General features: G+C 36.0%; 1 protein-coding gene and 2 long non-coding RNA genes across 3 annotated transcripts; 1 reads left to right on the forward strand and 2 right to left on the reverse strand.

The window, feature by feature from the left end:
• Positions 1-4,235: 4,235 nt before the first annotated feature.
• On the reverse strand, positions 4,236-5,405 carry LOC107673984 (uncharacterized). Its single transcript, XR_001632463.1, has 3 exons — positions 5,243-5,405; positions 4,612-4,742; positions 4,236-4,516 (listed from the first exon to the last, which is right to left on the reverse strand). It is a non-coding gene; the product is annotated as an uncharacterized LOC107673984 (long non-coding RNA).
• Positions 5,406-5,574: 169 nt separating this feature from the next.
• Positions 5,575-7,468, forward strand: LOC107673975 (uncharacterized). Its single transcript, XM_016467826.1, is given in 5 exon segments — positions 5,575-5,614; positions 6,088-6,213; positions 6,216-6,756; positions 6,853-6,898; positions 7,373-7,468. Coding segments are annotated over 5 exon segments (849 nt in total).
• Positions 7,469-9,836: 2,368 nt separating this feature from the next.
• On the reverse strand, positions 9,837-11,224 carry LOC107673983 (uncharacterized). The gene is made up of 4 exons (XR_001632462.1): positions 11,153-11,224; positions 10,626-10,913; positions 10,335-10,408; positions 9,837-10,228 (listed from the first exon to the last, which is right to left on the reverse strand). It is a non-coding gene; the product is annotated as an uncharacterized LOC107673983 (long non-coding RNA).
• Between the last annotated feature and the right edge of the window lie 911 nt (positions 11,225-12,135).

A 12,135-nucleotide genomic window follows, 5' to 3' on the forward strand; every position in this document is an offset into this window, starting at 1 on the left:
TTTTTTTATTTTTTACCATTGCTCCGGATCTTTTCCAGATGTTGAAACTCCTCCTCAGTTTCTCCAATTCTTCTGAGTGTGTTCACTGTATAAATTAATATGGATTAATCTTTGTCAAAGCTGTGTTTGTTCTGTTGTTTGCTCTTTGCTCTTCTTGCGCTGTTTTAAAATCGACTGAGTTTGTAAACACATACAAATTATAAAACTTTTACTCTATTAAATTTTGCAATTAATCCTCTGAACACATGCGCGCTGAACCGTGGGCCTAGTCACGGATCACTATCAACTACAATCTGCTCCCTTCACTAAAATGTCATGGTTCCTATACATGATAACAAATAATATAGATAAATAATGAACACATGTCAAAACGAAAACACAGATACTTACAAGACCAAGTAGGAATGGCCTTTATCGTTTGTTGTTTGCCCGCTGCTCTCTGACAAGTAAACTTAGTGCTCTCTCTGTGTAAAAAAATTTTCAAAACACAACACTTATCTCTAACTCTCATGTCTCGCGTTGCCAGTAGTCATGTCTCATGTAGGGCTACAATTGCCATCTAGCGGTTGGGAATTGTAATTGCATTTTTATTTATAAAATGAAAGACAGCCGAATATCAATAATATCATATCACGTGTATGAATGTAACATTTAGCTTGTGGGATGCATGGCATCATATTATCAAATGTAAGTAAAGAGGAAAATATTCTAACAAGATTAAGGGTTGGGCATACTATGCTGAATAAAACCTTAAAAATAATAAATAAACATCCAACAGGATTATGTGAGCACTGTGGAATGGAGGAATCAGTAGAACATGTTATTTGTGTTTGTCAAAAGTATACTAATGAACGAGAAACAATGAAGAATGAACTTAGAAAGATGGGAGTGGATAACCTAAAGCTTAAAAATATATTTACTTATGGACTAGAAAGTTTATTTTTGTATCTTAAGAGAACAGAGCTGATTAAGAGAATTTAGTGGGAAAAATCTTCTTGAGGTAAATAAGTAGACATTTTATTTTTAATTTTATGTAGTGAAATTTATTTTTTTATTTTTTGTCCTCTTATTATGAAAGGGTAAACTCTGGTTCACACTCCAATACAGTAGGTGGCGATAATGCACCTTAACATTGGTGCTACCCGCCATAAACCCGAAGAAGAAGAAGATTGGTTGACAGATTCAACCAATGAAATCGGATCAGAGGCGGGGTCAAGACATTTGGAAATTTTGAGGGAATCTACAGAGATACGTTATCGACTGTTCGTCGGAGATCGCATTTATTGTAAGGCAAGTGAATTTACGATATATTTTATTAATATAAAGCTAAAAATATTAATCTAAAAATCACACATAAACAGCCTCCGAAGTTTACTAAGATAATTGGGGAACATTGAAAATGCACAAAACTAATAATCATCGTCTAAATATTCGATCGTATGCATTTTGATTCGACTGCTTCAGTTCACCGCACCAAAGCTGCTAATGAGATAACCAGGGTAAAACATGCTTTTCCAGTGCTAATTTACCCAGCTGTCTGTGAAGCCGATATATGCGATCACATAACTCGTTCAAGCCTCCACAACATTTCATCAGTCAAAATTATACATCTCCCGCCCTAGCGCTGCGAGCAGGAGTACTCAGTTTCATATCGCTGTTATTTTTAGTGTACTATGTGCTGCTCTCAGGGTAGGAGCATTCAATATTCATATTACTGTTATTTTTAGTGTACTATGTGTTGCTCTCAGGGCAGTACTCAATATTCATATTACTGTTATTTTACTAAACTATGCGCTGCTCAGAAGGCAGGAGTACTCAATAATTATATCGCTGTTATTTTACTAAACTATGTGCTGCTCTCAGGGCAGGAGTACTCAATATTCATATTACTGTTATTTTTAATGTTTTAGTCTGATAGTTTTAGTCTAGTAAATTTATGCATATTTTTAAGTGTATTAAAAAAAAAATTTCAATCATTACATTTATAAATCAGTGTACAATGTCTGTATTATTGATTGATCTTTTATTTTATTCTTCAGTTACCTGGAGGAGCTGGCAGAAACTGGACAAATCAAAGGAGCTAACACTGAAGAGGCATCTGATGCTGCCAAGTCCAAATTGGTGCAAAAATGGAGATGTATGAAAAATGGTGTATGTTTGGTTCCACCTGATAAAAGCACATAATAGCCAGATTCGGAGGGTAATTGGTTCTCATGGTGACGTAAGCGATTTTCAACATTTACAGGGGTTAGTCTGTGATTTTATTGCCATCTGAATCCAGAATGTCAGTGTTTTTCTCCCACCATCCCCATAAAAATCCCCGGCCGAATTACCAAGGTCATGTGGTCATTTAATTGCTGTCCAAATCCACATCTCTGAGAATAAATAGTTTAAAAATTAACTTTTTAAATACTTTTTGACCTCCGTTTAACACCATATACTAACTGTTGTACTTTGCACGCATATTACTGAAAAAAAAAAGTACTGAAATGCTAGAAAGTATTTACAAGAACAATATTTCATAACTGCTCCACCACAGCGATTGGGTGCTGTTAAGAACAAAAAGACCAGAAAAGCACGTAAACATTTGAAATGGGTCATTATTATGGCAGTAACAGGTATGCAATACAATTTTAAATAGTCCTACAATTACGTACATAAAATTGTACACCAAGCAGCTTTGTTTGACTCGTGTAAATAAGAGGTTGCATTTAATAATTAATGCTAATCTCCACATTTTTAATGACACCCATTATTTTGAGAGATAAAATTTAAAGGGGTCATATGATGCTTTTTTAAATATCATTATTTTGTGTATTTGGTGTAACAGAATATGTTGACATGTTTTAATGTTCAAAAAACACATTATTTTTCAAATACTGTACATTATTGTAGGTCCTCTATGCCCCGCCTCTCTCAAACGCTTCGTTTTCTACAAAGTCCCTCCTTCCGACAAGCGCAGTCTGCTCTGATTGGCTAGCTGACCCAGTGCATCATGATTGGCCGAACACCGCAAGCACTCGTCGGAAATGTAACGCCCCTTACCATAATCGCAGCTTCAGCTTTCAAAATAAATGTAAAGACAGAGCCCGAAAGGGGAACAGAGTCGCGTGACAGACACAGTGATGAAGCTGGTATGTGTTTGCAGTACACAAGCCACGGTTAAGACAGCTGACTCCATTTTGATGTGACGCTCTCTCGCTTTCTCTCTCTCTCTCTCTCTCTCTCTCTCTCACACACACACACACGATGCGCAAAACTCCGCATTTAAACAGTCAATAGCAAATACTTAAACTAATAACAAAACAGTAGCTGATTCAGAAGCGCCAGATTGTCATAGCAAAGTCAGAATTACCTCCTCTCCTAGGTTCACGAAATGGTCGTCCATAAAATGCATTGCTGTTCTGTTGTAAGTAATCTTAAAGATTCCTAAATGCATCTACTTTCGGAAGGCCAAATAAAGTGCTTTTGCTTTCGCCTAGAAACACACAGCGTCTCCCTGACATGGCTGCTTCAACACTAACTGCGGTTACTGAAACCACGCCTTCTTTCTTTGCCTGCACATTTGGGCGGCATTATGCAGATATTTCCACAGTGAGGTAGATATGTGGGGGTGTGTTAGAACGAGCCGTTTTAGGGGGGCGTGGCAGAGTTAACTTTGATAAAGAATATCTCTTTGGTTTTGAGACTTTAGTCTTTGCAACTTCAGGGATCTTATCTATGCACAATCAGCTTGTAACACTCCAAAGAGAAAGGAAAACTTGAAATCGCATCATATGACCCCTTTAAGAAAACCATTTCAGCTATATTGGGTCTATTTTCCTATTTTTAAACCAGAGATTTAAATAAATAATATATTATTACATTTAAATTTATTATTCCAAGCGTATGACATTTTATTTACAGCAGACAACCATGCAACTGGCCATGTCAGCAGTGTGTTCCTAGGTTCATAATGATCACACATCTTTCTTCTCCACTGTGAATAAATCATCAAATCCATGAGTTATCACTGAGGTGCCATGTAAATAAAGTTTTACATATGTTCACATGAGTAACAATTACCGTCTGAATAGGACTTCTCTCACAGAGTCGACTTGGTGATACATAAATGTGATTGCAAAAGATCCTGGTGTCAATCTGTAACCACTTAATGTTCTCATAGTCTATTGCAGAGAAATTAAGACTTGTAATTAAAAAAACAACCAAAATGTTTTTTTTTATTGTGCTGTAAATGTTGTTTCATTCAATGTCTGTTGTACAGATTGTTTGTGTAAGAACAAAATTAAATGTTGATTGAAAATAATCAAGTATAATTATGACTTCTTTCCTTTTTTATACAATTACGAACAAATCCAGTGAATTAAATGCATGTACAATACACAGGAAGTTTTCGCAGCAAAAGGTAGATGTATCATTAAACTGCTGTAGTTTGAACGTGCTCCCTTTAAACCAGGCCCTAGGTCGCCCTGCCAGATATCTTCTCAAAGTCTCCAGAAATATTTGCAATGTCTTCCTGCATTTGAAATGCATAAAGAGTCTGGTTTCAATTTACACTGATAGTCATGAAAAAATAAGTTTAAAAAATTGAAAACAAAAAATGTATTTTACCTGAAGGCTTTAGTTTTGGATATTGAATCATGAACATCCTTATTTTCATATATTTCCTGGACCACTTTCTTTTGTGGAGCAAACTTGCACACCAGGAACATTACATCACTGACCAGCTCACTGCACAGCATCTGAAATGTAGCAATTTAACAAACATAATTACTAGTAAAATCATAAGATCAAAAGATAAAAATCACATTTCAACTCCCTCAAAATGGACAATTTCTTAATGACACGTAATACATCCTTAAACCATACCATTTCTAGAGCCTACTGTACTCTGGCCTCAGCTACAACTACAGTGACTGAGGGCAGATTAGAGTAGACGTTTGAGGGACAGCTGATGAAGTCCATAGGCTGGCATTATGCAAACAAACCTAACAGGTAATTAGTAACAGGAAGTGAGACTGGAGTTTCCGACACTCATTTCAGCACAATAGTTCAGAATCGATTCTTACTTTTAGGAGACAAAACTTTATTTGTTGTGCAATTTGATCTTTAAATATTTGCATACCTTTTTACATTTACAAACAGCTATATTGCAATTCATGAAAGGTAATATTTGGGGAAAAAAATAATATGGGCACTTCAAATATCAACAAGATTCTCAACTAAATCTAGAGGAGTTTACAAAGAAAGTCCAGAGATTCCCTTTCTCCAAGAATGGACCAGTGATGGCTTCTGCTTTTTCCAAGAATGTTATTCTGCAAAGAGAAGAAAAACTATATGAAACAGTCACAGCTGAAAACAAAAAACAAATGTATGGGTAAAGAGCATTATTATTATTATTATTATTTCCAGGCAAGTTACTGTATATTCAATAAATCAATTATAATAATTTTTTTCTTAGACTCCTGCCCAGAGAGCAGCGCATAGTTCAGTAAAAATAACAGCGATATGAAACTATTGAATGCTCCTGCTCTGAGGGAGAACAGCACATAGTACACTAAAAATAACAGCGATATGAAACTATTGAGTGCTCCTGCCCGGAGAACAGCACATAGTACACTAAAAATAACAGCGATATGAAACTACTGAATGCTTCTACTCAGAACATGTTTGAGTAAGTAAAACTCCCATCTGCGCCAGGAAGACGTCACTTGCGTCATTTCGGCTCAGCATCGTCCTCGTGCGTGGCAGCAGGAATGGTACTTTGATGCACAAACAGACAAATATAGAGACTTAATATAGATACATACACTTGACATGTGTTGATACTAAAATTTGACCTGGGGTTTCGTAAAGAAAATACCGTATTCAATTACCACTCCCTTTCGAAAATAACCATGTTTTTTATAGTAAAAGTGTAGTAACCATGTTTTATGGCTTATTAATTACCACTGGCTGGTAGAGCATTTATGTAGAAATGTAGATCTTATATCTGCTTACACCACTGAACGGACGCTACATTCAGTAATTCAAACTGTTAATATCTCTGAGAATTAACATTGTAATTCTTGTTGTCTTTTAATGAAGTGTTGATGGATGCTATATTGGATAGGCTCCATTCGCGACTGTCCCATCTGCTTAATCGACCACCAATTGATTTTGACTTTTTGGAGTTTACCTGTACCCAGGAGTGAGTTTTTTTAAATGCACTCTCAAGTCAGGAAATTTTCCACATGCTGTAATGGAGGGACTCAGAGAGGTTAATCAGATTATTGGTGAGATTAACCACAGCCAACAGTGTACTCACAACACTGTTAACTTTGAATATGGCCAGGTTGGGTGGCCAAAAGTACTGTTACCAGAAGAACGTCTTAGGGATCTAATTGCCATGTCTCTACCATTGCCCTGCATTGCAAAATTGCTTGGAGTGAGCACAAGGACCATACAACGGAGAATGTCAGAAATAGGGTTGGCAGTAAGAGACACATACAGTAGTGTTTTGGATGAGGAGCTGGATGCATTAGTGTCAACAGTTAAATCCAGACACCCTTATGCTGGATATAGGATGGTGAAGGGTTTGCTGCAGGCTATGGGGCATAGAGTGCAGTGGGAAAGGATCTGGGCATCCATGCACCGAGTAGATAGTGCAGGCATTATTTCTAGGCTGACACAGTTAGGGTGTGTTGTTTGTAGGACATATTCTGTGCCCAGCCCAGGAGCATTGATGCACATTGATACCAACCACAAGCTCATACGGTATGCATATGCTCATCCTGAAACTGTAACAGAAATGTTATTATCTGACCTTTGATTTTCATTGTTTTAACTTTATATCAATTTCTCTAAAAAAAGATACAACATTGTGATCTTCGGGGGTATCGATGGCTTTTCTAGAAAGGTATTTAAGTATATTTTACTACCCAACTTCCTAAAAATGTCAGGGTCTTTAAATGTAACCCTGTCTAATTATGGGAGCAAATAAAGTAGTCATAGTCAAAAAATGACAAAAGTAGGTAATTTGTGTTTATAGCTGTAAATTAAATATTATATGATAGATTTCAATATAGAACTGTCAAATTCACTGAAATTATATACAATTTATTGACTCTACATTTTATTAATTTGCACAGAAAATACCAGACATTGGCTTCCTAAACAATCATTTCAATCTGTTTTACTAAGTCAGTATTAAAGATATCAAAATTACATTGTCACAGAATGTACTCAGAATAATTGTATGTAGAATATATTCAATCACAAAAAAAGACTTTAGCTGGGTTCACCCAGGCAGGGTTTCACATTTCATATTGTATTGATATCACAATCACACACACTCTAGACTGAAACTGCCTATTTTTTGTATGCTACACAGATCATGTACCTAGATGTTGCAACCAATAATCTGGCTTCAACCACCCTGTACTTTTTCCAGCGTCCTGTTCAAAAATGTGGTCTTCCACTTCGGTAAATATTGCCTATAATTAATTTGCTTATGTGTTAGAGCAGGGTACCAGAGCCTGCACTAATATATTATCCTGAACACATACATCCACTGGTTCAACTTTGTTTTACTAGTGGAGGATAAACTAGTCTGTTGACTAACAGGCTTTGACATGCCTGTGTGAGAGTGTACTGATGTCTTTCAGATTGACAATCACATACTTTATATTTTATTAGAAGTAAAATTGGTATTTGTACTAGTGTAAAGGAATGGTTGTTGTAAAATAGCCACATTTAAAATGTTCTATCTACATAATTTTGTTTTAGGGTCAGGGGTTGAAAATGTAGAAGTGCCCCGTATAGGGATATGCCGGTATCAAATTTTCATGTTGCGATTAATTGCTAATGCTTTTATCACGGTATACAGTGTTATCGCGATATTTAAATGTAGTTTTAAAAAAGTGCTCTCATAATACAGTATAACAGGTTTATCTGTGATGAATATCATAGCAAATACACAATTCTAATGGCTGTTTAAATAATTTAAACACGATTCAGAAACATACACAGAAAGTAGTGCACAGATACACAGAAAGTAGTGCAGCTGCTTTATTTACAGGGTTTCCGGGGTAATGGCTGACAACCAAAGGTGAGACTCTGTTACACTTAACCAGTGGTTCTCAAACTGGGGGTCGTGGTTTCTGGGGAAGAGCAAAGGGACAACATCTGGACGTTCTTGCAGCAGTGACCAAACTTTTGTGTCTTTTAAACCACGTCTGAATTGTTTCATTTTACGAATGGTCCTTCCGAGGACCTGTAAAACATCAACAATAGATAATCAAGTAAATATTAATATTTGGATATTTATGCTTTTTAAACTACTCTTAAAGAGAGTAGGCCTACATACAAATAATCACACTTCTGTAAACTTTATACACTACTTTAAAAGATAGAATACAATAAATGAACTAGAATAAACTAAACATTTTATGAATGATGTATTTAAATTGTTTAGAAAAAAAAATTGCTTTTAAAATTGTGGAGAACAACAGGAAGAAAAAAAATTACGGCATGATGCAGGAGTCGGTTGAACAGCCAATGTCTATTGTTGTTTGTGACACCTGGGAGGTCCCATGACAGAGCCAAGTCTAGGACGGCCTTCTTGTCCTGATCTGAAAGTTTATCATCTCCCTCAAGCTGTTGGAAACAGTTTTATTTTGAAATAAAAATAAATAAATCATACAAATGACATGCAAGTGACTTAAAAGAAAACATCTGCATACCAACTGTATAGTTGCACGATGGTCTAGGTCTGGGCAGTCTTGTAGCTGAATTGTGGCTGTTTCAGCTGGCTGCCCAAGTAAAACATGTATCACTGCAGGACTGATCCCTGACAAACAAGGACCACCATGGATGAAGGAGTGACCAACCATCCTCCCAGCCATCAGGAACATGTCACTTTCCACAAGAATTTGGGATGTAGAGGGCACAAGATGATCTGACTCACCCTCAAATAACAAGGTTGTGTCTGTGTTACCTGAAGAAAGCATTGAAATTCAGTATTTTCCTCACACAAGAACTATACCTGAATTGGCAATTTAGAAATGTTCACTTATAAAATTGATACAACAAAACATTCATATTGATTTGTTATATTTTTGTGTGCATGTCTACATTGTCATTGGAATCAAACATTAGTGACACTGCCTTTGAAAACACAAGTTTTTATGATATATCACTTTCTATATACAATAATCCTACATACCATGAAGAACATTCTGTGAAAACATACCTTGATATCTTTAATATTGACTGAGTAAGACCATGTCAAAGATCGAAATCATAGTGAAATTAATGAAAATCAAATTCTGATGCTCGTATCACATAATTAGATTACGAGACGTTAGCCTGTATTTCACAGACAGTGTCAAATATAACACATCTTACCAAAGTTTATCCTGAAGCCTTGTGTCAGTTTTAGGACTGCAGTACTAAGAATGTGACGGCTCACCCCTTCACCTGTGGTGGCATCACCTTAAACATGACAGTAAGGGGTTAGTTTACCCACAAATAATTAAAAATATTCTCTATTGCATTATATTTTTAAACCTTTAAAGCATTCTATATTTTTAATCCTTTAAAGTCCCACTAAATTGCCTTTTGAATTTCATTTGAATTTTTTGTTTGAATGGATAGGAAATTTGATAAGAAGAAATTTTATTGGTGGAAGTGAGACTGTTTTGAATCACACTAGCTTTTAAATAACCTTAAGGCTAACATACCAATACTAAAAACCACAAAACTTTTATTTTTATTTCATGGAGACTACAAAGGCAATGCTTTTTCAGTGAACATACCAGGCATCACATAAATTAATATTGTGCACTACATTTTTTGGATAGTGTGATATGTACAGATTAGAGACAATTACAGAGATAAAATATGGCAGATAACACTAAGCACTGCATTTGTTTTTATAAGTTTATATTTGCCAGTGTTACAAGTACAATGTAATGACCCGAGCTATAGAAAAAAATATATTAGGGCCTACCTCTGAGCATACAGGAAAATGGCCTAGCCCAATTGACATTTGGTCGCTTGTACAAAGAAATTATCTCTCTATCCTGCTCCTCCAGGTCTTCCCTGAGATCCAAGGTGAAATCCTCATCCACCACCTCTCCTGTTGAATGGCCCGGCTACAGCATCCAGGCCACATTCTCGCCTGTTGGATGGTCCGGCTACAGCATCCTCTTTCCACTCTGAAAACATTTCCATTTCTGCAGAGCAACTTAAAAATAAACAGATAGTAAAGTGTTTGTACAACTCAACATTTTTTCTGCACTGTACTGAAAAGAAAAGTAAAGCATGTATGTGTAAACTGATGTTAAACATACTTATCTACACAGATACTAGCGTGAAATTCAACCATGTCTTCAGGAAAAGACCTTCCACAAACTGGACATAGTTCCTATAACAAGCAAATCCAATGTGCTCTAAATGTGTTCAAAATAATAACATTATTATACTTTTAAATGCTTTGTTTTAACAAACCATGTTGGGTTTGTTCTTTTTTTCCTCACTGACATAAATGATGTCGTCATCTTGACTTTCTTCCTGTTTTAAGAAAAAAAATATATAATGGGAAAATGTGCCTAAAGAATAGTCAATTATCAGCAATTCTATACCTTTAAACAAAAAAACGTACAGATGCATTCTCTGACTCTAATGCATAATTTTCAATGTGCAAAGCCAAAACTTGAAGTGGCATCATTACTCCACATTTTTTACAAATAGATTTGGGCATCTTCTCAAATTCAGCTGCTTGTGGGGTAGTGGCGAAGTGTCGATCGTGTCTTGTAGCGGTACAATGTAGAGTGTGATCTTGCCATTGTTAGATGCTGTTTTTAAAGAATTTGCTGTGTAGCCCTCTGACTCAGGTGGCACCACAGTCAGTTTTCTCTGGCCACACCCACCTTGTTTTTAAAGAAAATAGACTATTTTTACATTGACTTATTCTGATTAACAACATTCTAATGAAAAACATGAAAACACAATTAATGCATTGTGAAATACTGACAACATGCTGCTTTTATTGTTGAGTAACACTTTGTCACTGCATTATAACACTTTAAGTAGCTGAAGGATAGCTAAACGTGCTATTACAATTACTAACAAAATGCAATGAAGCTTATCAACCAACAAATTTCCATACCTGCAGCTTTATAGCAAAGCCAACCACCAGACAGCTGCTTCATTTTGTGAAACTCCTCTTCAAGGACACTGACAATCTAAATTAAGAATGAAAAGGAAGAATAAGGAATTCAGCTTAAAACAGCTAAAACAGATCAGTGAAAACAGTGAATGTACACACATTTTGACGTGCAATTTCAGTTTTGTGTAATGTGATCATCGTGGATTATTATGTGTAAAATTGCAAAAATATCATTCATTCAATGATCGTGAAGTCTCTATATTTGTCTGTTTGTGCATTAAAGTACCACTCCTGCTGCCGCGAGGACGATGCTGAGCCGAAATGACGCAAGTGACGTCTTCCTGGCGCGTTATTGAGCCAATCAGATAATAGAAAACAAAGAGTCAACAAGAATCTCACAACGAGTAACTTTAACCGTTGTTCATGTGAACTCAAAGACAGCCCAGAGAATCTTGCCCATTTCCAGCACTTTGTTAAAATATTGTTTTAGGTAACGTATTGTTGGGAAGAGCACTGCATGATTCTGAGACCTAATTGGTATAACAGTTTTAATTACTGAATGTAGCGTCAGTTCAGTGGTGTAAGCAGATATGATCTACATTTCAACATAAATGGTATACCAGCCCTTATGGTTTTACTACAGTTAAGCCAATGGTAATCAATAAGCCATAAAACATGGTTAAATGATCGTGAAGTCTCTATATTTGTCTGTTTGTGCATTAAAGTACCACTCCTGCTGCCGCGAGGACGATGCTGAGCCGAAATGACGCAAGTGACGTCTTCCTGGCGCGTTATTGAGCCAATCAGATAATAGAAAACAGAGTCAACAAGAATCTTGTTTGATTGGTTACAAGAAATAAGTCCCGCCTTCTATTGGGATGATATTAGACTCTAAATGATTAATAGATGCACTCACAATTATCCATGTACTGCATACATTTTATACATGTATCTTACTAACCACAAACACATACCTTTCAATT

This window comes from Sinocyclocheilus anshuiensis, unplaced genomic scaffold (assembly GCF_001515605.1).
Source record: "Sinocyclocheilus anshuiensis isolate Anshui unplaced genomic scaffold, SAMN03320099.WGS_v1.1 scaffold1009, whole genome shotgun sequence".
Lineage (NCBI taxonomy): Eukaryota > Metazoa > Chordata > Actinopteri > Cypriniformes > Cyprinidae > Sinocyclocheilus > Sinocyclocheilus anshuiensis.